The 26,108-nt window shown below is 38.7% G+C and overlaps 1 protein-coding gene across 4 annotated transcripts in view; it reads right to left on the minus strand.

Moving 5' to 3' along the window:
- OPHN1 (oligophrenin 1) overlaps positions 1 to 26,108 on the minus strand; it is a 613,395-nt gene that overhangs the window by 363,819 nt on the left and 223,468 nt on the right. For 3 of the 4 annotated variants that reach the window (XM_044937016.2, XM_025276610.3, XM_006056622.4), the window contains exon 5: positions 25,214 to 25,285. The exons of the other annotated variant lie outside the window; for it this stretch is intronic. In XM_044937016.2, the coding sequence (XP_044792951.1) occupies positions 25,214 to 25,285 (72 nt within the window). The remainder of the gene's footprint in view (positions 1 to 25,213; positions 25,286 to 26,108) is intronic. 4 annotated transcript variants of the gene reach the window in all.

Consider the following 26,108-nt stretch of genomic DNA (forward strand, 5'->3'; position numbering starts at 1 on the left):
GCAACACTTGTTATTTGTAGTTTTCTGATGATAGACATTCTGACAGGTGTGAGGTGGTATCTCATTGTGGTTTTATTTGAGTTTCCCTGATGGTTACTGATTCTTTAGTTTAATGTATTCCCACTTGTTTATTTTTGCTTTTGCTTCCCTTGCCTAAGGAGATGTATCAAAAAAAAAAATTACTAAGACAGATGTCATCATGAGTACATTATGCAAAATGCTGGGCTGGATGAAGCAAAACCTGGAATCAAGATTGCCAGGAGAAATATCAATAACCTCAGATATGCAGATGTCATCACCCTTATGGCAGAAAGCAAAGAACTAAAGAGCCTCTTGATGAAAGTGAAAGAAGAGAGGGAAAAAGTTGGCTTAAAACCCAACATTCAAAAAACTAAGATTGTGGTATCCAGTCCCATCACTTCATGGCAAATAGATGGGGAAAGAGTGGAAACAGTGAAACACTATTTTCTCCAAAATCACTGCAGATGGTGATTGCAGCCGTGAATTCAAAAGACGCTTCCTCCTTGGAAGAAAAGCTATTACCAACCTAGACAGCATATTAAAAAGCAGAGACACTTCTTTGCCAACAAAGGTCCATCTAGTCAAAACCATGATCTTTCCAGGAGTCATGTATGCATGTGAGAATTGGACTTTATAGTCCAATTTTTTTTTTTTTAAAAACCTGAGTGCCAAAGAATTGATGCTTTCGTATTGTGGTATAGGAGAAGGCTCTTGAGAGTCCCTGCAACTGCAAGGAGATCCAACCAGTACATCCTAAAGGAAATCAGTCCTGAATATCCATTGGAAGGACTGATGCTGAAGCTGAAATTCCAATACTTTGGCCACCTGATGCAAAGAACTGACTCATTGGGAAAGACCCTGATGCTGGGAAAGATTGAAGGCAGAAGGAGAAGGGGACAACAGAGGAAAACAGATGGTTGGATGGCATCACTGGCTCAATGGACAAGACTTTGAGTAAGCTCCAGGAGTTGGTGATGGACAGGGAAGCGTGGTGTGGTGCAGTCCATGGGGTCGCAAAGAGTCAGACACAACTGAGTGACTGAACTGAACTGAAGACTGATATCAAAAGAGCAAAAAAAAAAAAAAAAAAAAAAAAAAAAAAAAGAGCTTACTGTCTATGTTTTCTTCTAAAAGTTTTATAGTCACAAGTCTGACACTTACGTCTTTAATCCGTTTTGAATTTATTTATTTTTCCGCATGGTGTGAGAGAGTACTTCAGTTTCATTCTTTTGCATCCAGTTGCCCAGCTTGTCCAACATCATTTATTGAAAAGGCTCTCTAATTCCCCATTTTATCTTCTTGCCTCCTTTGTTACAAATTAGTTGACCATATGTGAGAGTTCATTTCTGGCCTGTGTATTCTGTTCCATTGGTCTATGGGACTGTTTTAGTGCTTTTACCATACTGTTTGGATTTCTACAGCTTTGTATTATAGTGTGAAAATATGAAGTCTGATGCCTCCAATATTCATCTTTCTCAGTAATACTTTCACTATATGAAGTCTTATGTGGTTCCAAACAAATTTTATAATTATTTGCTTTAATTCTGTGAAAAACAGAATTGGCATTTTGATAGGGTTTGCACTTAATATGTAGCTTGGCCTGGGTAATATGGACATTTTAACAATATTAATTCTTTCCATCCAAGAACACAGCATATTTTTCCCTCTGTTTCATCTTCAGTTTCTTCCATTGGTATCTTAATTCTTTCCCAGTTTTAAGTCTTTTAATTCCTCACTTAGATTTATTCCTAGGTATTTCATTCTTTCTGCTTGATTCTAAATAAGATTGTTCTCTTTATTTTTATTTCTGATAGTTCATTGTTGATGTATAGAAATGCAACAGATTTTTGTATATTAATTTTATATGCTACAACCTTACCAAATTTATTGATGAGTTCTAGGGACTAAATAACAAACTTTGGAGACAATGTGGAGAAAAGGAAACCCTCATGCACTGTTGGTAGGAATGTAAATTGGTTCAACAACTATGAGGAACAGTATGAACATTCTTCAAAAATTTAAATATAGAGCTTCCAATTCGATCCAGCTACTCCATTCCTGGGTATATATCTGAAAATATAAAAACACTACTTTCCTTGCAGTATTATTTGCAATAGCCTAGATATGGAAGCAACCTAAGTACCCATCAATAGATGAACAGATGAAGATGTAGCATATTCATAGGATGAAATATTATTCAGCCATAAATAAATGAATTCTTGCTATTTATGTCAACATGGAAGGACCCAGAGAGTATCATGTTAAGTGAAATAAGTCAGACCAAGAAAGACAAATTCTGTACAGTTTTACTTATATGTGGAATCTAAAAATTGAAACAAGTGAACAAATGTAACAAAACAAAAATGAGTTCTAGATCTGGAGAGCAAGCAGATGGTTGCTAGAGGGGAATAAAGTTGAAGGAGGAAAAAAATAGGTGAGGGAGATTAAAAGGTACAAACTTCCAGATACAAAATAAATGAGTAATGGGCATGACATATACATTATGGAGAATATAGTCAATAACAATATAATCTTTGTATGGTGACAGATGACAACTGGACTTATCATGGCGATTATTTTGAACATACAGAAAAATCAAATCACTATGTACCACAAACTAAGACAATGGCATAGGTCAGTTACACTTTAAAAACAAACTACCCAATAAACAAACTCATAGAAAAAGAGAGTTTTGTGGCTACCAGAGGCTAGAGATAAAAGATGGGGAGAATTAGATGTATTCAGTCAGAAGGTACAAACGTCTGTTTATAAAATAAATAAGAACAAGGGATGTAATGTACAACATAATAAATATAATTAACATACTGTATGTTATATATGAAAGCTGTTAAGAGAGTAAATCCTAAGAGTTCTCACCACAAGGAATAAAAATTCTTTAATTTAGTATCTACGTGAAGTTGATTGATATTCCCTAAACTTATTGTAATAAACATTTCATGATGTAAGTCAAATCATTATGGTATAAACCTTAAACTTATGTAGTGCTGTCAATTATACCTCAAGAAAACTGGAAGAAAAAAGGTATGAAAAGGAATATTGATACATACACAAAAAGATAACTTGATGAGTAGGCAATAGTTGTTTAATTATATTATTTAAAGTAACAGAGTTAAGCAACAGAGGAAGTAAAACGGTTTTATAATTATTCAAAAAATTATTGTATGGCAAAAACAATACAATATTGTAAAGTAAAAAAATAAATAAATATATAATAAAAAATAAAATAAAAAATTAAAGAAAAAGAAGCCATGCAATGTAAAAAAAAAATTATAAAGGGAGGAAAAGACAGGTGTCAACAATGCGTTCTTGTATTTAGAGCATGACAAAATAATTTCTAAATTTGATAAATCAAGAAACAGCAATACAAGTATATTTTAAACAGGAAAATAACCACCAAGAGAGTACAAATGAAACTGGTTAAAAAAGATGCCTCTGACACTTTGGTACCAACTCACACTGGTCAGAATGGCCATCATTAAAAATTCTGCCAATAAAAAATGCTGGAGAGGCTGGAGACAAAAGGGAAGACTTCCACACTGTTGTGGGAATATAAACTGGTGCAGCCCCTATACAGAACATTATAAACGGTTCTCAAAAAACTAAAAAGAGAGTTGTCCACCAATCCCACTCCTGGGCATATATCTGAACAAAACTATACCTCAAAAAGATATGTGCATCTTTATGTTCATAGCAGCACTTTTTACGACAGACAAGACACAGAAGCAACCTAAATGTTCATTGACAGATGAATGAATAAAGAAGATGCAGTATGTGTATAAAATGAGGTATTCAGTTCAGTTCAGTTCAGTTGCTCAGTCATGTCGAACTCTTTGTAACCCCATGAACTGCAACACACTAGGCCTCTCTGTCCATCGCCAACTCCCGGAGTCCACCAAAACACATGTCCACTGAGTCAGTGTTGCCATCCAACCATCTCATCTTCTGTCGTTCCCTTCTCCTGCTCTCAATCCTTCCCAGCATCAGGGTCTTTTCCAATGAGTCAGCTCTTCGCATCAGGTGGCCAAAGTATTGCAGTTTCAGCTTCAACATCAGTACTTCCAATAAACAACCAGGACTGATCTCCTTTAGGATGGACTGGTTGGATCTCCTTGCAGTCCAAGGGACTCTCAAGAGTCTTCTCCAACACCACACTTCAAAAGCATCAATTCTTCTCTGCTCAGCTTTCTTTACAGTCCAACTCTCACATCTATATATGACCACTGGAAAAACCATCGCCTTGACTAGATGGACCTTTGTTGGCAAAGTAATGTCTCTGCTTTTTAATATGCTGTCTAGGTTGGTCATAACTTTCCTTCCAAGGAGTAAGCATCTTTTAACTTCATGGCTGAAATCAACATCTGCAGTGATTTTGGAGACCATAAAAATAAAGTCTGACACTGTTTCCCCATTTATTTCCCATGAAGGGATGGGACCGGATGCTATGATCTTAGTTTTCTGAATACTGAGCTTTAAGCCAACTTTTTCACTCTCCTCTTTCACTTTCATCAAGAGGTTCGTTAGTTCTTCTTCACTTTCTGCCATAAGAGTGGTGTCATCTGCATATCTGAGGTTATTGATATTTCTACCAGCAATCATGATTCCAGCCTGTACTTACTCCAGCCCAGCGTTTCTCATGATGTACTCTGCATATGAGTTAAATAAGGAGGGTGACAATATACAGCCTTGATGTACTCCTTTTCCTATTTGGAACCAGTCTGTTGTTCCATGTCCAGTTCTAACTGTTGCTTCCTGACCTGCATACAAGATTCCCAAGAGGCAGGTCAGGTGGTCTGGTATTCTCATCTCTTTAAGTATTACCTGGCCATAAAAAAAGAATGAAATATTTCCATTTACAGTACCATGGATGCACATAAAGATTATTATACTAATTGAAGTAAATCACAGAAAGACAATTGATATCACTTATAGGTGGAATTGAAAAAAATCTTACAAATGAATTCATATACAAAACAGAAATAAACTCACAGACATAGAGAATAGACTTGTAGTTGCCAAGGGGGATGGGGAAGAGGAGAGAACTGCATTGGGAGTTTGTGACTACCAGGTGCAAACTATTATATATAGAATGGATAAACAGCAAAGTCCTATTGATAGCACAGGGAACTATATTTAATACACTGTAACAAACCATAACAGAAAAGAAAGAAAAAAAAAAAAAAGATGCCTCTCAGAAGGAAGGAAAGAGTGGAGACTGCTGAGTATCTTTCAGATCTTATAATACTGTGGACTAAGAAGGACTCTTGCCATTTCAGCAAACATGGCACCCCACTCCAGTACTCTTGCCTAGAAAATCCCATAGGTGGAGGAGCCTGGTAGGCTGCAGTCCATGGGGTCACTAAGAGTCGGACACGACTGAGCGACTTCACTTTCACTTTTCACTTTTATGCATTGGAGAAGGAAATGGCAACCCACCCCAGTGTTCTTGCCTGGAGAATCCCAGGGACGGGGGAGCCTGGTGGGCTGCCGTCTATGGGGTCGCACAGAGTCGGACACAACTGAAGTGACTTAGCAGCAGCAGCAAGAAGGTCTCCTGCCATTTCAGCAAACAAAAGCTGTTGCAGCCATCAAGTCATCAGCCATGGCATCCACCTCCAACTGTGCACTCTGAGGGAATTCAGGATTGAGAAAAACACGATACTGGCCCTAATAGTTATGACACATATGAAAGGAATAATTTTAATGAGCCCATGCTATTGCTTCTTTCCATACAGTAGAAAAATCATATGCTAGTTTCATTAACCTGAGATGTCCACTTTTCTTTAATTAACAGAAATCTTTTTATGTTCTAACTGGCTGAATTTTGCTGCAAAACCCCCAATATATCCCGGCTCCGGTCTTAACTGTTCAGAGCAGTGTCTTTTCAAATTTCAGGTGGTGCATTTTTTTCAGTCAACATTACTATATCATTTGAAATTATATATGTTGGGGGGGACTACATGTAATTTCAATCTTCAGAATGCAAAAACTGCAAACTATTTTTTCAGAAGTGAAGCATTATAAAATGGGATTAGTCTGATATAACTAGAGAAGTCTCTACACATGGACATCACCAGATGGTCACAACCAAAATCAGATTGATTGTATTCTTTGCAGCCAACGATGGAGAAGCTGTATACAGTCAGCAAAAACAAGACTGGGAGTTAACTGTGGCTCACATCATAAACTGCTTGTTGCCAAATTCAGACTTAAATTGAAGAAAGTAGGGAAAATCACTAGACCATTCAAGTATGATCTAAATCACATCCCTTAAGATTATACAGTGGAAGTGAAAAATAGATTTAAGGGCCTAGAACCAGAAGATATTAAGAAGAGGTGGCAAGAATACACAGAAGAACTGTACAAAAAAGATCTTCATGACCCAGATAATCACGATGGTGTGATCACTCACCTAGAGCCAGACATCCTAGAATGTGAAGTCAAGTGGGCCTTAGGAAGCATCACTATGAACAAAACCAGTGGAGGTGATGGAATTCCAGTTGAGCTATTTCAAATCCTGAAAAATGATGCTGTGAAAGTGCTGCATTCAATATGCCAGCAAATTTGGAAAACTCAACAGTGGCCACAGGACTGGAAAAGCTCAGTTTCCATTCCAGTCCCAAAGAAAGGCAATGCAAAAGAATGCTCAAACTACCACACAACTGCACTCATCTCACACGCTAATAAAGTAATGCTCAAAATTCTCCAAGCCAGGATTCAGCAATATGTGAACCGTGAACTGCCAGATGTTCAAGCAGGTTTTAGAAAAGGCAGACGAACCAGAGATCAAATTGCCAACATCTGCTGAATCATTGAAAAAGCAAGAGAGTTCCAGAAAAGGATCTATTTCTGCTTTATTGACTATGCCAAAGCCTTTGACTGTGTAGATCACAATAAACTGTGGAACATTCTGAAAGAGATGGGAATACCAGACCACCTGACCTGCCTCTTGAGAATCCTGTATGGAGGTCAGAAAGCAACAGTTAGAACTGGACATGGAACAACAGACTGGTTCCAAATAGGAAAAGGGGTACGTCAAGGCTGTATATTGTCACCCTGCTTATTGAACTTATATGCAGAGTACATCATGAGAAACGCTGGGCTGGAGGAAGCACAAGTTAGAATCATAATTGCCAGGAGAAATATCAATAACTTCAGATATGCAGATGACACCACCCTTATGGCAGAAAGTGAAGAAAAACTAAAGAGCCTCTTGATGAAAGTGAAAGAGGAGAGTTAAAAAGTTGGCTTAAAGCTCAGCATTCAGAAAACTAAGATCATGGCATCCAATCCCATTACTTCATGGCAAATATTTGGGGAAACAGTGGAAACAGTGGCTGATTTTATTTTTCTGGTCTCCAAAATCACTGCAGATGGTGACTGCAGCCTTGAAATTAAAACATGCTTACTCCTTGGGAGGAAAGTTATGGCCAATCTAGATAAGATATTATAAAGCAGAAACATTACTTTGTCAACAAAGGTCCGTCTAGTCAAGGCTATGGTTTTTCCATTAGTCATGTATGGATGTGAGATTTGGACCATAAAGAAAGCTGAGTGCAGAAGAATTGATGCTTTTAAAGGGTGGTGTTGGAGAAGACTCTTGAGAGTCCCTTGGACTGCAAGGAGATCCAATCAGTTCATCCTAAAGGAGATCAGTCCTGGGTATTCATTGGAAGGACTCATGATGAAGTTGAAACTCCAATACTTTGGCCACCTGATGTGAAGAACTTACTCATTTGAAAGAACCCTGAGGCTAGGAAAGACTGAGGCAGAAGGAGAATGGGACAACAGAGTATGAGATGGATGACATCACCAACTCAGTGGACCTGAGTTTGGCTAAACTCCAGGAGTTGGTGATGGACCTGGAGGTCTGGTGTGCTGCGGTTCATGGAGTCACAAAGAGTCGGACACTACTGAGCAACTGAACTGAAGTCTTATAAAGTTGTAAATCACACATTAAATTAGAAGAAAACAAACGCCTTTCTAATTGCATAAATACACAAACTGCCATATGGAGGTTGAAAGACATATGCTATTTAATTGGAAAAGTGAAATGTATCAGATTTTAGCAAAAAGAAGTGGTTTATTAACTTTTTACCTAATAGAATTCTGTTTAAAAACAAATATTGCCCCAAAAATCCAGTTCATAAAACAGACCCAAAGGAAACTCCCCTGCTTGAAGGAGAAAATTAGGAGTTCCAATCAAAAGTCTACATCTACGCAAAAAAACTACAATAAAGAGGACATGTGTGAGATCACCTGACCCAGAATTTTGATGCCAAAACCTGACCCAAAATTTTGATGCCAAAATTTTTTGATGCTCTTTGTGCATCGATGGTGAATAGAAATATGGATACAGAGCTATAGAGAAGACAGAAAGTGTGGCTGTATTCCTTTGCTAGGCAAAGGGGGATCACAGGCCAGCAACCTCCCTGGTGGTGCTGTGCCACCCACTCCCTGGAGAATAGGGAAAGGTTATATAGTTATGACTGCTGGTCTCAGGTAATGTGATAAGGATCAAGTCAGTAACAGTCTTGCATTCTTCTTTCTTCTGCAGAGTTTCAAAAGGGTGTGACTGCTGACAAAATTACAATGTCTACAGCAACTCTGATGGCCAGGACTCCTAATTTTGATGAACTTTTCTGGTTCCTTAATCTTGCCTCATGTGGTTTCTGGGCTGCTCCTCACCTGATTAGCAAGGGTTTGAATTTGCCCTTTGGCATTCAGGGAAGGTCAGGGAGCCTAGAGTCTTGCCTACAAGAAATAGGGAACAAAAAGTCCTCCATGTCCAGGTACCCAACAGTGCCCTGCTTGGCATCTATATGATACGTGGGAAGGGAACCATCTGACGACCATTTAGAACCTACTGAAATGCAGTACTTGGATGCAACCTCAAAAACGACAGAATGATCTCTGTTCGTTTCCAAGGCAAACCATTCAATATCACAGTAATCCAAGTCTATGCCCCAACCAGTAATGCTAAAGAAGCTGAAATTGACCGGTTCTATGAAGACCTACAAGACCTTTTAGAACTAACACCCAAAAAAGATGTCCTTTTCTTTATTGAGGACAGCAACGCAAAAGTAGGAAGTCAAGAAACACATGGAGTAACAGGAAAATTTGGCCTTGGAATACAGAATGAAGCAGGGCAAAGGCTAATAGAGTTTTGCCAAGAGAATGCACTGGTCATAGCAAACACCCTCTTCCAACAACACAAGAGAAGACTCTACACGTGGACATCACCAGATGGTCAACACCGATATCAGATTGATTATATTTTTTGCAGCCACAGATGGAGAAGCTCTATAGGGTCAACAAAAACAAGACCAGGAGCTGACTGTGGCTCAGATCAATAACTCCTTATTCCCAAATTCAGAGTTAAATTGAAGAAACTAGGGAAAACCACTAGACCATTCAGGTATGACCTAAATCAAACCCCTTATGATTATACAGTGGAAGTGAGAAATAGATTTAAGGGACTAGATCTGTTAGGGTGCCTGGTGAACTATGGAATGAGGTTCGTGACATTGCACAGGAGACAGGGATCAAGACCATCCCCATGGAAAAGAAATGCAAAAAAGCAAAATGGCTGTCTGGGGAGGCCTTACAAATAGCTGCAGAAAGAAGAGAAGTGAAAAGCAAAGGAGAAAAGGAAAGATACAAGCATCTGAAGGCAGAGTTCCAAAGAATAGCAAGAACAGATAAGAAAGGCTTCCTCAGGGATCAATGCAAAGAAATAGAGGAAAACAACAGAATGGGAAAGACTAGAGATCGCTTCAAGAAAATTAGAGATACCAAGGGAACATTTCATGCAAAGATGGGCTTGATAAAGGACAGAAATGGTATGGACCTAACAGAAGCAAAAGATATTAAGAAGAGGTGGCAAGAATACACAGAAGAACTGTACAAAAAAGATCTTCATGACCCAGATAATCACGATGGTGTGATCACTCATTTAGAGCCAGATATCCCGGAATGTGAAGTCAAGTGGGCCTTAGAAAGCATCACTACAAACAAAGCTAGTGGAGGTGATGGAATTCCAGTTGAGCTATATAAAATCCTGAAAAATGATGCTGTGAAAGTGCTGCATTCAATATGCCAGCAAATTTGGAAAACTCAGCAGTGGCCACAGGACTGGAAAAGCTCAGTTTCCATTCCAGTCCCAAAGAAAGGCAATGCCAAAGAATGCTCAAACTACCGCACAACTGCACTTATCTCACACGCTATAAAGTAATGCTCAAAATTCTCCAAGCCAGGCTTCAGCAATACGTGAACCATGAACTTCCAGATGTTCAAGCAGGTTTTAGAAAAGGCAGAGGAACCAGAGATCAAGTTGCCAACATCTGCTGGATCATGGAAAAAGCAAGAGAGTGCCAGAATAACATTTATTTTTGCTTTATTGTCTATGCCAAAACCTTTGACTGTGTGGATAACAATAAACTGTGGAACATTCTGAAAGAGATGGGAATACCAGACCAGCTGACCTTCCTCTTGAGAATCCTGTATGCAGGTCAGGAAGCAACAGTTAGAACTGGACATGGAACAACAGACTGGCTCCAAATAGGAAAAGGAGTACATCAAGGCTGTATATTGTCACCTTGCTTATTGAACTTGTATGCAGAGTACATCATGAGAAACGCTGGACTGGAAGAAACAACAAGCTGGAATCAAGATTGCCAGGAGAAATATCAATAACCTCAGATATGCAGATGATACCACCCTTATGGCAGAAAGTGAAGAGGAACTCAAAAGCCTCTTGATGAAAATGAAAGTGGAGAGTGAAAAAGTTGGCTTAAAGCTCAACATTCAGAAAACGAAGATCATGGCATCTGGTCCCATCACTTCATGCGAAATAGATGTGGAAACAGTGGAAACAGTGTCAGACTTTATTTTGGGGGGCTCCAAAGTCACTGCAGATAGTGACTGCAGCCATGAAATTAAAAGACGCTTACTCCTTGGAAGGAAAGTTATGACCAACCTAGATAGCATATTCAAAAGCAGAGACAATACTTTGCCAACAAATGTCTGTCTAGTCAAGGCTATGGGTTTTCCTGTGGTCATGTATGGATGTGAGAGTTGGACTGTGAAGAAGGCTGAGCGCTGAAGAATTGATGCTTTTGAACTGTGGTGTTGGAGAAGACTCTTGAGAGTCCCTTGGACTGCAAAGAGATCCAACCAGTCCATTCTGAAGGAGATCAGCCCTGGGATTTCTTTGAAAGGAATGATGCTCAAGCTGAAACTCCAGTACTTTGGCCAGCTCATGCGAAGAGTTGACTCATTGGAAAAGACTCTGATGCTGGGAGGGATAGGGGGCAGGAGGAGAAGGCAACAACAGAGGATGAGATGGCTGGATGGCATCACTGACTCAATGGACTGAGTCTCAGTGAACTCCGGGAGTTGGTGATGGACAGGGAGGCCTGGCGTGCTGCGATTCATGGGGTCCCAAAGAGTCGGACACGACTGAGCAACTGAACTGAGTTGTTTAACAGAAAGTATGTTGGCTAATCTGATGGGAACCACTGTCTTTGTGAAATGACTCAGCTACAAAACAGCTTTCTGACGTTCAGAGCATTGAAAGAGCCTATCCACTGGGGCCTAAACAAACAAGTTAAACTGACAATAGATTCAACTGGAATATAAATTAATTCTGCAAGTGGGTCATTTGCACTATCCAGCAAAAGTGTCCCTGAGCAACAGCTCAAAATCTGTCCATACAGGAGCCACAGGAGATTATTGAACATAATGAAGCACCCTTCATGATGCTTGCCCCAGCATCATTTCACAAATTTCACATAAGATATTGTATTATTTCAAGAGGTGATAGCATCAGTGTTGTTTGAAGAGGATCACCCCATTTCCAAGTCTGATACTGTAAAAAATGATATTGCATAGGAACCTGGAATGTTAAGTCCCTGAATTAAGGTAAATTGAAAGTGGTCAAACAGGAGATGGCAAGAGTGAACATCCACATTTTAGGAATCAGTGCACTAAAATGGACTGGAATGGGCAAATTTAATTCAGATGACCATTATATCTACTACTGCAGGCAAGAATACCTTAGAATACAGGGAATAGCTCTTAAAGTCAACAAAAGATGCCAAAATGAAGTTCTTCAGTGCAATCTCAAAAACGACAAAATGATCTCTCTTCTTTTCCAAGGCAAACCATTCAATATCACAGCAATCCAAATCTATGTCACATCCACTAATGCCGAAGTAGCTGGAGTTGAATGATTCTATGAAGACCTATAAGACTTTCTAGAATTGACACCAAAAATAGATGTCCTTTTCTTCATAGGGGACTGGAATACAAAAGTAAGAAGTCAAGAGATATCTGGTGTAACAGGCAAGCTTGGTCCTTGACTACAAAATGAAGGGAAAAAGCTAACAGAATTTTGCCAAAAGAACCCACTGCTCATAGCAAACACCCTCTTCCAACAACAAAAGAGAAGACTCTACACATAGACATCACCAGATGGTGAATACCAAAATCAGATTCATTATATTCTTTGCAACCGAAGATGGAGAAGCTTTATATAGTCAGCACAAACAAGATTGGGAGCTAACTTTGGCTCAGAATGTGAACTCCGTATTGTCAAATTCAGACATAAATTGAAGAAAGTAGGGAAAATCACGAGATCACTCAGTCATGACTTAAATCAAATCTCATATGATTATACAGTGGAAGTGACAAATAGATTCAAGAGATTAGATCTGATAGATTAAGTGCCTGAAGAACAATGGACTGAGGTTTGTGACACTGTACAGGAGGCAGTGATCCATTCCCAAGAAGAAGAAATGCAAAAAGGCAAATGGTTGTCTGAGGAGGCGGCAGCTGCTGCTGCTAAGTCACGTCAATCGTGTCCAACTCTGTGTGACCCCATAGAAGGCAGGCCACCAGGCTCCCCCGTCCTCAGGATACTCCAGGCAAAAACACTGGAGTGGGTTGCCATTTCCTTCTCCAATGCATGAAAGTGAAATCGCTCAGTTGTGTCCGACTCTTTGCATCCCCATGGACTGCAGCCTACCAGGCTCCTCCATCCGTGGGATTTTCCAGGCAAGAGTACTGGATAGTCTAATACATACAAGGTCACTGATGCTGAAAAGAGCCACTGCATGTCTCATCCTATGACCTCAGTCCTGAGAATTGTGTGCAGCTTTACTCATTCTTGGAATAGGAACTGAATAGGAACAGAGAATCTTTGAGGAATAGAAAACAACATGAAGGAATCCTCCTGTTAAATGTTCCCTGACAAATCCAATTTACCATTGCAACAAAAACAATAAAATACTTAGAAATAAATTTACCTAAAGAAACAAAAGACCTATATACAGAAAACTATAGAACACTGAGCAAGAAAGCAAAGATGACACAAATAGGTGGAGAAATATACCATGTTTTTGAATTGGAAGAATCGATACAGAGAAAATGAGTATACTACCCAAAGCAATCTATAGAGTCAACCAATCACTATCAAGCTACCAACAGTATTTTGCACAAAACTACAACAAATAATTTAACAGTTTGTATGGAAACACAAAAAACCTTGAATGGCCAAAGCAATCTTCAGAAAAAATGGACCTGGAGGAATCAACCTTCCTGACTTCAGAATACATTACAAAGCTACAGTCATCAAGAGAGTATGGTACTGGCACAAAGAAGAAATATAGATCAATGAAACAAAATAGAAATATCAGAGATAAATCCATGCACCTATGGACACCTTATCTTTGACAAAGGAGGCAAAAATATACAATGGAGAAAAGACAATCACTTTGACAAGTGGTGCTGAGAAAACTGGTCAACTACCTCTAAATGAATGAAACTAGAACCCTTTCTAACACCATACACAAAAATTAACTCAAAATGTATTAAAGATCTAAATGTAAGACCAGAAACTGTAACACTCTTAGAGGAAAACAAAGGCAAAACACTCTGACATAAATCACAGCAAGATCATCTATTATACACCTTCCAGAGTAATGGAAATAAAACCAAAATTCAACAAATGGGAACTACTTAAACTTAAAAGGTTTTGCACAAGGAAGGAAACTATAAGCAAGGTGATAAGGCAGCTTTCAGAATGGCAGGACATAATAGCAAACAAAGCAACTGAAAAGTAATTAATCTCCAAAATATACAAGCAGCTCATGGAGCTCAATACCAGAAAAATGAACAACCCAATCAAAAAGTGGGCCAAAGAACTAAACAGACATCTCTTCAAAGAAGACATACAGATGGCTAATAAGCACATGAAAAGATGCTCAAAATCACTCATTATTTGAGAAATGCCAATCAAAACCACCATGAGGTATCATCTTATACTGGTCGGAATGACTGCCATCAAAATGACTACAAACAATAAATGCTGGAGAGGATGCAGATAAAAGGGAATCCTCTTACACACGGTGGGACTGCAAACCAGGACAGCCAAATATGGAGAACAGTGTGAAGATTCCTTTAAAAAATGGAAATAGAACTGCCATATGATCCAGCAATCGCACTGCTGGGCATACACACCAAGGAAACCAGAATTGAAAGAGATGCATAGTACCCCAGTGTTCATTGCAGCACTCTTTACAATAGCCAGGACATGGAAGCAACCTAGATGTCCATTGGCAGACGAATGGATAAGGAAGTCATGGTACATACACACAATGGAATATTACTCAATTATAAAAAAAGAACATATTTGAGTCAGTTCTAATGTGGTGAATGAAACTGGAGCCTATTATACAGAATGAATTGAGTCAGAAAGAGAAACATCAATACAGTATATTAATGCATATATATGGAAAATAGAAAGGTGGTAATGACGATCCTATATGCAAGGCAGCAAATGAGACACAGATGTAAAGAACAGACTTTTGGAGGAGCTAAGATGGCAGAGGAGTAGGACGAGGAGAACACTTTCTCCCCCACAAATTCATCAAAAGAACATTTAAATGCCGAGTAAATTCCACAAAACAACTTCTGAATGCCCGCAGAGGACATCAGGCACCCAGAAAAGCAACCCAAGTCTTTGAAAGGAGGTAGGAAAAAATATAAAAGACAAAAAAAAAAAAAAGAGACAAAAGAGGGAGGGACGGAGTTCCGTCCCGGGAAGGGAGTCTTAAAAAGAGAAAAGTTTCCAAACACCAGGAAACCTTCTCACTGCCGAATCTGTGCCGAGCCTTGGAAGCACAGAGGGCAACATAACAGGGAGAAAAAATAAGTAAACAATTAAAACCCACACACTGCGAGCCCTACAGTAACTCCCCCAGCGGAGAAGCAGCGCAGATGCCTGCACACGCCACTAGCAAGCAGGGGCTGGGCTGGGCAGGGAGGCCCAGCGCGGACTGCATCGCTTAGAGTAAAGATCTGGCCTGAATACCCTGAGCGCTATCTGAGTGAAATAATTTGGGCTAGCAAACCAGACTGTGGGATATCTACCACGCGAAAAGCCAGCCCTAATCTAAGACACCGCCAGGCCCATGCACGGAACAAAGGACTGAACAGAAATAGCCGGCTGCAGACCATCCCCCTCCAGTGACAGGCAGCCAGAGCCAGAAGGGGACAATCGCAGCCCCAGAGAGACATTATCTATAAAATTGTAAGCAGGCTTCTTTGCTAACTAAAACTTCTTGGGGGTCTGGATGGTCAACATCTGCCTGAGAAAGCGCGCCGGTTGCACACCTAGATAACCGAGCGGCGGGGAGGCGATAAGTTGCAGCAATCGCGCGAGCCAAACACCTCATCACCTGAGCTGCTCGGACCTGGGAAGGGCACAAAACGCAGGCCCAACCAAGTCTGCGCCTCTGAGGACTACCCAAGTGCCTGAACCTGAGCGGCTTGGACCTGGGAGATGCAGGCAGCCCAGGGGCTGCCATGGATGGTTCCCGGTGGAGCAACCTAGAGCCTGAGCAGTGTGGGCAGAGAGGCTACACACGCAGTGAGCGGGGGAAGACCCAGTGTGGCTGAGGCACTGCGAGCACACGCCAGTGTGATGTGTTTGCAGCATCCCTCCCTACCTCCCCACAGTGCAACTGAACAAGTGAGCCTAAAAAAAAAAAGTGTCCACCACAGTCCCCTTTGTGTCAGGGCGGAAACCAGACACTGAAGAGACCAGCAAACAGAAGAAGCTATAACAGAGGGAACCGCCTTGGAAGCTACAGGCAATAGATTAAAACCCTGTGGTTAGTACCAACTACATAGGAAGGGGCCTATAGATCTTGAGAAATATAAGTCGGACCAAGGAACTAGCCAAAAATGAACTGAACTCACAATACTCACAACAAAACCAGAGAAAATCCTAGATATATTTTTGCTATTTTTACGATCATTCTTTCTTTTTTTTTTAATTTTTTTAAAAAAATTTTAAGTCCTCTATTATTCCTTTAATTTTCACTTTTATAACCAATTACTTTGCAAAAAAAAAAAAAAAAAACAACTATTTTTTTTAAAGCAAACTTCATATATATATTTTATAATTTTTTTGACCTTGTTTTTTCTTTTTTTTCCTTCTTTTCTTTAACATTGTATTTTAGAAATTCCAAACTCTACTCTAGATTTTTAATTTTAGCTTTTTGGTATTTTTTATCAATTTTGTACCTATAGTTTTTTTTAATAATTTCTGTGACCCTTTTTTTTTTCTTTTTCTCTGTTTCTTTCTCTTCTTCTTTTAATAACATTGTATATCTGAAATTCCAAACTCTACTCTAGATTTTTAATTTATGCTTTTTGGTATTTGTTATCAATTTTGTACCTGTGTTTTCTTTATAATTTATGCGACTTTGTTTGTTTTTGTTTGTTTGTTTTCTCTTTCTTTTTCTTCTTCTTTTTTTAACATTGTATTTTTGAAATTCCAAACTCTACTTTAGATTTTTAATTTTTGCTTTTTGGTGTTAGTTATCAATTTTGTACCTATATTTTCTTTATAATTTTCGCAACCTTGTTTGCTTTTGTTTGTTCATTTTTTCTCTTTCTTTTCCTTCTTCTTTTCTTTAACATCATATTTTTGAAATTCCAAACTCTACTCTAGATTTTTAATTTTTGCTTTTATGTATTTGTTACCAATTTTGTACCTTTAAGAAGCCAATCTTCAGTACCCATTTTCACTAGGGAGCGAGATTACTGGCTTGACTGCTCTCTCTCCCTTTGGACTCTCCTTTTTCTCCACCAGGTTGCCTGTGTCTCCTCCCTAACTCAACTCTACCCAACTCTGTGAATTTCTGTGTGTTCCAGACGGTGCAGATCACTTAGGGAACTGATTACTGGCTGGATCTGTCTCCCTCCTTTTCATTCCCCCCTTTTATCCTCCTGGCCACCTGTGTCACCTTCCTCCTTCTTCTCTTCTCTGTATAACTCCATGAACAACTCTGAGCAGTCCAGTTGTGGAGTGCACATAAGGAAGAGATTACTGGCTAGCCCACTCTCTCCTCTACTGATTCCACCTCATCTCATTCGGGTCACCCCTAACTCCCTCCTCCCTCTTCTCTTCTCCATGTAACGCTGTGAACCTCTCTGGGTGACCCTCACGGTAGAGAAACTTTTCATCTTTAACGTAGATGTTTTATCAATGGTGCTGTATAGAAGGAGAAGCTTTGAAACTACTGTAAAAGTAAGACCGATAACTGGAAGCAGGAGGCTTAAGTCCAAACCCTGACTCCAGGGAACTCCTGACTCCAAGGAACATTAATTGACAGGAGCTCATCAAATGCCTCCATACCTACACTGAAACCAAGCACCACACAAGGGCCAACAAGTTCCAGGGCAAGACATACCAAATAAATTCTCCAGCAACAAAGGAACACAGCCCTGAGCTCCAAGATACAGGCTGCCCAAGGTCACCCCAAAACCATAGACATCTCATAACTCATTACTGGACACTTCATTGCACTCCAGAGAGAAGAAATACAGCTCCACCCACCAGAACACCAACACAAGCTTCCCTAACCAAGAAACCTTGACAAGCCACCTGCACAAACCCACACAGAGTGAGGAAACGCCACAAAAAAGAGAACTCCACAAACTGCCAGAATACAGAAAGGACACCCCAAACTCGGCAATTTAAACAAGATGAAGAGACAGAGGAATACCCAGCAGATAAAGGAACAGGATAAATGCCCACCAAACCAAACAAAAGAGGAAGAGATAGGGAATCTACCTGATAAAGAATTCCGAATAATGATAGTGAAATTGATCCAAAATCTTGAAATCAAAATGGAATCACAGATAAATAGCCTGGAGACAAGGATTGAGAAGATTCAAGAAAGGTTTAACAAGGACCTATAAGAAATAAAAGAGAGTCAATATATAATGAATAATGCAATAAATGAAATTAAAAACACTCTGGAGGCAACAAATAGTAGAATAACAGAGGCAGAAGATAGGATTAGTGAATTAGAAGATAGAATGGTAGAAATAAATGAATCAGAGAGGATAAAAGAAAAACGAATTAAAAGAAATGAGGACAATCTCAGAGACCTCCAGGACAATATTAAATGATACAACATTCGAATCATAGGGGTCCCAGAAGAAGAAGACAAAAAGAAAGACCATGAGAAAATACTTGAAGAGATAATAGTTGAAAGCTTCCCTAAAATGGGGAAGGAAATAATCACCCAAGTCCAAGAAACCCAGAGAGTCCCAAACAGGATAAACCCAAGGTGAAACACGCCAAGACACATATTAATCAAATTAACAAAGATCAAACACAAAGAACAAATATTAAAAGCAGCAAGGGAAAAACAACAAATAACACACAAGGGAATTCCCATAAGGATAACAGCTGATCTTTCGATAGAAACTCTTCAAGCCAGGAGGGAATGGCAAGACATACCTGAAATGATGAAAGAAAAGAACCTACAGCCCAGATTACTGTACCCAGCAAGGATCTCATTCAAATATGAAGGAGAAATCAAAAGCTTTACAGACAAGCAAAAGCTGAGAGAATTCAGCACCACCAAACCAGCTCTCCAACAAATACTTAAGGATATTCTCTAGACAGGAAACACAAAAACGGTGTATAAAAATCAAACCCAAAACAATAAAGTAAATGGCAATGGGATCATACTTATCAGTAATTACCTTAAACGTAAATGGGTTGAATGCCCCAACCAAAAGACAAAGACTGGCTGAATGGATACAAAAACAAGACCCCTACATATGTTGTCTACAAGAGACCCACCTCCAAACAGGGGACACATACAGACTGAAAGTGAAGGGCTGGAAAAAGATTTTCCATGCAAATAGGGACCAAAAGAAATCAGGAATAGCAATACTTATATCAGATAAAATAGACTTTAAAACAAAGACTGTGAAAAGAGACAAAGATGGTCACTACATAATGATTAAAGGATCAATCCAAGAAGAAGATATAACAATTATAAATATATATGCACCCAACACGGGAGTGCCGCAATATGTAACACAAATGCTAACAAGTATGAAAGGAGAAATTAACAATAACACAATAATCGTGGGAGACTTTAATACCCCACTCACATTTATGGATAGATCAACTAAACAGAAAATTAACAAGGAAACACAAACTTTAAATGATACAATAGACCAGTTAGACCTAATTGATATCTATAGGACATTTCATCCCAAAACAATGAATTTCACCTTTTTCTCAAGCGCACATGGAGCCTTCTCCAGGATAGATTACATCCTGGGCCATAAATCTAGCCTTGGTAAATTCAAAAAAATTGAAATCATTCCAAGCATCTTTTCTGACCACAATGCAGTAAGATTAGATCTCAGTTACAGGAGAAACACTATTTAAAAATTCCAACATATGGAGGCTGAACAACACACTGCTGAATAACCAACAAATCACAGAAGAAATCAAAAAAGAAATAAAAATTTGCATAGAAATGAATGAAAATGAAAACACAACAACCCAAAACCTATGGGACACTTTATAAGCAGTCCTAAGGGGAAAGTTCATAGCAATACAGGCATACCTCAAGAAACAAGAAAAAAGTCAAATAAATAACCTAACTCTACACCTAAAGCAACTAGAAAAGGAAGAAAGTGAAGAACCCCAGGGTTAGTAGAAGGAAAGAAATCTTAAAAATTAGGGCAGAAATAAATGCAAAAGAAACAAAAGAGACCATAGCAAAAATCAACAAAGCCAAAAGCTGGTTCTTTGAAAGGATAAATAAAATTGACAAACCATTAGCCAGACTCATCAAGAAACAAAGGGAGAAAAATCAAATCAATAAAATTAGAAACGAAAATGGAGAGATCACAACAGACAACACAGAAATACAAAGGATCTTAAGAGACTACTATCAACAATTATATGCCAATAAAATGGACAACGTGGTAGAAATGGACAAATTCTTAGAAAAGTACAACTTTCCAAAACTGAACCAGGAAGAAATAGAAAATCTTAACAGACCCATCACAAGCACGGAAATTGAAACTGTAATCAAAAATCTTCCAGCAAACAAAAGCCCAGGTCCAGACGGCTTCACAGCTGAATTCTACCAAAAATTTAAAGAAGAGCTAACACCTATCCTACAAAAACTCTTCCAGAAAATTGCAGAGGAAGGTAAACTTCCAAACTCATTCTATGAGGCCACCATCACCCTAATACCAAAACCTGACAAAGATGCCACAAAAAAAGAAAACTACAGGCCAATATCACTGATGAACATAGATGCAAAAATCCTTAACAAAATTCTAGCAATCAGAATCCAACAACACATTAAAAAGATCATACACCATGACCAAGTGGGCTTTATCCCAGGGATGCAAGGATTCTTCAATATCCGCAAATCAATCAATGTAATACACCACATTAACAAATTGAAAAATAAAAACCATATGATTATCTCAATAGATGCAGAGAAAGCCTTTGACAAAATTGAACATCCATTTATGATAAAAACTCTCCAGAAAGCAGGAATAGAAGGAACATACCTCAACATAATAAAAGCTATATATGACAAACCCACAGCAAACATTATCCTCAATGGTGAAAAATCGAAAGCATTTCCTCTAAAGTCAGGAACAAGACAAGGGTGCCCACTTTCACCACTACTATTCAACATAGTTTTGGAAGTTTTGGCCAAAGCAATCAGAGCAGAAAAAGAAATAAAAGGAATCCAAATTGGAAATGAAGAAGTAAAAGTCTCACTATTTGCAGATGAAATTATCCTCTACATAAAAAACCCTAAAGACTCCACCAGAAAATTACTAGAACTAATCAATAACTATAGTAAAGTTGCAGGATATAAAATCAACACACAGAAATCCCTTGCATTCCTACACACTAATAATGAGAAAACAGAAAGAGAAATTAAGGAAACAATTCCATTCACCATTGCAACGGAAAGAATAAAATACTTAGGAATATATCTACCTAAAGAAACTAAAGACCTATACATAGAAAACTATAAAACACTGGTGAAAGAAATCAAAGAGGACACTAATAGATGGAGAAATATACCATGTTCACGGATTGGAAGCATCAATATAGTGAAAATGAGTATACTACCCAAAGCAATTTATAGATTCAATGCAATCCCTATCAAGCTACCAACGGTATTCTTCATAGAGCTAGAACAAATAATTTCACAATTTGTATGGAAATACAAAAAACCTCAAATAGCCAAAGCGATCTTGAGAAAGAAGAATGGAACTGGAGGAATCAACCTACCTGACTTCAGGCTCTACTACAAAGCCACAGTCATCAAGACAGTATGGTACTGGCACAAAGACAGAAATATAGATCAATGGAACAAAATAGAAAGCCCAGAGATAAATCCACGAAACCTATGGACACCTTATCTTTGACAAAGGAGGTAAGAATATACAATGGATTAAAGACAATCTCTTTAACAAGTTATGCTGGGAAAACTGGTCAACCACTTGTAAAAGAATGAAACTAGAACACTTTCTAACACCATACACAAAAGTAAACTCAAAATGGATAAAAGATTTAAATGTAAGACCAGAAACTATAAAACTCCTAGAGGAGAACATAGGCAAAACACTCTCCGACATACATCACAGCAGGATCCTCTATGGCCCACCGCCCAGAATATTGGAAATAAAAGCAAAAATAAACAAATGGGACCTAATTAACCTTAAAAGCTTCTGCACAACAAAGGAAACTATTAGCAAGGTGAAAAGGCAGCCTTCAGAATGGGAGAAAATAATAGCAAATGAAGCAACAGACAAACAACTAATCTCAAAAATATACAAGCAACTCCTACAGCTCAACTCCAGAAAAATAAATGACCCAATCAAAAAATGGGCCAAAGAACTAAATAGACATTTCTCCAAAGAAGACATACAGATGGCTAACAAACCCATGAAAAATTGTTCAACATCACTCATTATCAGAGAAATGCAAATCAAAACCACAATGAGGTACCATTTCACACCAGTCAGAATGGCTGCGATCCAAAAGTCAACAAGAAATAAATGCTGGAGAGGGTGTGGAGAAAAGGGAACCCTCTTACACTGTTGGTGGGAATGCAAACTAGTACACCCACTATGGAGAACAGTGTGGAGATTCCTTAAAAAACTGGAAACAAAACTGCCTTATGATCCAGCAATCCCACTGCTGGGCATACACACTGAGGAAACCAGAAGGGAAAGAGACACATGTACCCCAATGTTCATCGCAGCACTGTTTATAAATAGCCAGGACATGGAAGCAACCTAGATGTCCATCAGCAGATGAATGGATAAGAAAGCTGTGGTACATATACACAATGGAGTATTACTCAGCCATTAAAAAGAATACATTTGAATCAGTTCTAATGAGGTGGATGAAACTGGAGCCTATTATACAGAGTGAAGTAAGCCAGAAAGAGAAACACCAATACAGTATACTAACGCATATATATGGAATTTAGAAAGATGGTAACAACAACCCTGTGTACGAGACAGCAAAAGAGACACTGATGTATAGATCAGTCTTATGGACTCTGTGGGTGAGGGAGAGGATGGGGAGATTTGGGAGAATGGCATTGAAACATGTATAATATCATGTATGAAACGAGTCACCAGTCCAGGTTCGATGCACGATACTGGATGCTTGGGGCTGGTGCACTGGGACGACCCAGAGGGAGGGTATGGAGAGGGAGGAGGGAGGAGGGTTCAGGATGGGGAACACAGGTATACCTGTGGCAGATTCATTTCAATATTTGGCAAAACTAATACAATATTGTCAAGTTTAAAAATAAAATAAAATTAAAAAGAAAAAAAAAAGAACAGACTTTTGGACTATGTGGGAGAAGGCGAGGGTGGGATGATTTGAGAGAATAGCAATGAAACATGTATATTATCATATGTAAAATAGATGACCAGTTCAAATTTGATACATAAAGCAGGGCACTCAAAGTCAGTGCTCTGGGACAACCCAGAGATGGTAGGAGATGGTATGACAGGGCTGTATATTGTCACCCTGTTTATTTAACTTATATGCAGAATACATCATGTAAAATGACGGGCTGCATGAATCACAAGCTGAATCAAGATTGTGAGGGAAAATATCAACAACCTCATATATGCAGATGATACAAACATAATGGCAGAGAGTGAAGACAAACTAAAGATCTTCTGATGAAGATGAAAGAGGAGTATGAAAAAGCTGGCTTAAAACCCAACATTCAAAAAACTAAGACCATGGCATCCAGTCCCATCACTTCATGGCAAATAGATGGGGGAAAATTAGAAACAATGGCAGATTTTGTTTTCTTGGGTGCCAAAATCACTTCAGATGGTGACTGCAGCCATGAAATTAAAAGACGCTTACTCCTTGGAAGGAAAGTTATGACCAACCTAGACAGCATATTAAAAAGCAAAGACAAAGACATTACTTTGCCAACAAAGGTCTGTCTAGTCAAGGCTGTGGTATTTCCAGTAGTCATGTATGGATGTGAGACTTGGACTATAAAGAAAGCTGAGCACTGAAGAACTGATGCTTTTGAACTGTGGTGTTGGAGAAGACTCTTGAGAGTTCCTTGAACTGCAAGGAGATCAACCAGTCAATCTTAAAGGAAATAAATCTTGAATATTCATTGGAAGGACTGATGCTGAAGCTGAAGCTCCAATACTTTGGATGCAAAGAGTGAACTCATTGAAAAAGACCCTGATGTTGGGAAAGATCGAAGGCAAAAGGAGAGGGGGTGGCAGAGGATTAGATCATTAGATAGCATCACCAAATGAGTGGAAATGGATTAGAGCAAACTCTAGGAGAATGTGTAGGACAAGAAGCCTGGCAGGCTGCAGTCCATGTGATTGCAAAGAGTTGAACACAATGTAGCAACTGAACAACAACAACAACAGGACATGGAAGCATCTTAGAAAACTCATTGGCAATAATTTATCCATTGATGGACCTCTGGGCTGTTTCCAGTTTGGGGGCTATTATGAATAAAGTTTCTCCAAATATTCTCATGAAAAAAAGAAATTTGACAATTATTCATGCCCCTTCATGAGACTCTGGGGAATCAGAGAGATCCATGGGAATTTGACATTATCTGGAACAATGCTGCCCAGTAGAAATTTCTACAATAATGGAAATGTTCTATGTTTGCACTATCCAATACAACAGCCACTAGCCACATGTGACTCACTAAGCATTTGAAATGTGACTAGCATATCTGAGAAACTAATTTTATTTTCTTTATATAGTTTTTGGCTACCATATTGGATAACACAGATATAGACAGTATAGTTTAATGGAAAGCATGTGGGATTTGAAGCTAAATAGATCCTCAGTTTTAAATCTTAGTGACTGTCAGTTACTAACTACATCACGATAATTTTGGTCATGGTCTTTATCTTGTTCAAACTTCAGTTTCCTTATTTGTAAAATGGGGATAATACCAGAACCTCACAGGTTTGTTGTGATTAAGAGAATGAATGTAAAACACCTAGCCCAGGGCTCAGAACATAGTAAGTCATCTTTAAATAATATCTATTATTATCAAGTTCCCATTTTCCATATGGAGTATCTGAAGCTCCAAAAGGAGAAGTATCTTGTCCACAGTTACAGGTAGCTGGAAGCACAGTCAGGAGCTAAATCCAAATGTTCTCACTTTCTGATAAGAAGTTTTCTTATAGAGATGAATCCTCCTCAAGCTTGAAGGGTGAAGGGTGGTATCCCAAACAACTATCCACATGCTATAAAAAAAAAATATCTACACACGTAGAGAAAATGTACCTTTGTGAAGCCTATTTGTTCCTTCCGGAAATTCTCCAGGGGTTTGATCAACAAATCACTAGCATTGTGTACCTAGAGAAAAAGAAAAAAACACACAAAATAACTTTCAAATTAGCAAGGTTCAGAGACAAGATTCATTGTTACTAGGATATTTCCTTATAATACATCATTAATGTGTATTAGTGCAAAATGTTAACTGGTTTGCTGGTTTGTTGGGTTTTGTTACTGTTTTCCCATATTGCTCTTTTAAAATCAAATGCTTTCAGAGAAAATGAGAAAAGAAACATTAGGGGCCTTTCCTTGCAACTTTACTGGTAGTATTATCTGAGTTTTTAATTGATAAATATCCAGAGACATGACCAGAAATAGACACATGAAGCCTGAAGTATGTGTGGAAAAGAGAAGAAAAGGGGAATGCAAAAACACATGAAAAGGGCAATTGCACCAAGCACAAATCATTTCATGGGAAGCAAATGAATTAACAGTAATAGCACCAGGAAAGATCCCAGTATAAACTGTTTCTAGCCCTGCCCTAGTTTGTCATAAAGCCAGAACATTTTCCTCAGAACTAGGAATCTATTACAGCATCACAGAGAATACTAGACCAGGCCTTCAAAAGATGTAACTGTATGCTCAGAACCTGACAGGAACAGCCTTTCCATGTACTAAAAATATTGGCAATATTGGTTTCGGAAATTAAAAACATCATAGCCAAACTGGAGCCCTTGTACACTGGGAAGGCAAAGATATACAAAGCTTTATTTTTCATATAAATCTCTTGGGAATTTGCACCTATCCAATGCAACAAGCAGGGTTTGTTTTTCCAGAGGTGCAAGTTAGCTATGTTTTAATTTTGATCTATTACAAGACAAGAAAAAAAAAAAAAAAAAAGAGG

Source organism: Bubalus bubalis, chromosome X (genome assembly GCF_019923935.1).
Source record: "Bubalus bubalis isolate 160015118507 breed Murrah chromosome X, NDDB_SH_1, whole genome shotgun sequence".
Lineage (NCBI taxonomy): Eukaryota > Metazoa > Chordata > Mammalia > Artiodactyla > Bovidae > Bubalus > Bubalus bubalis.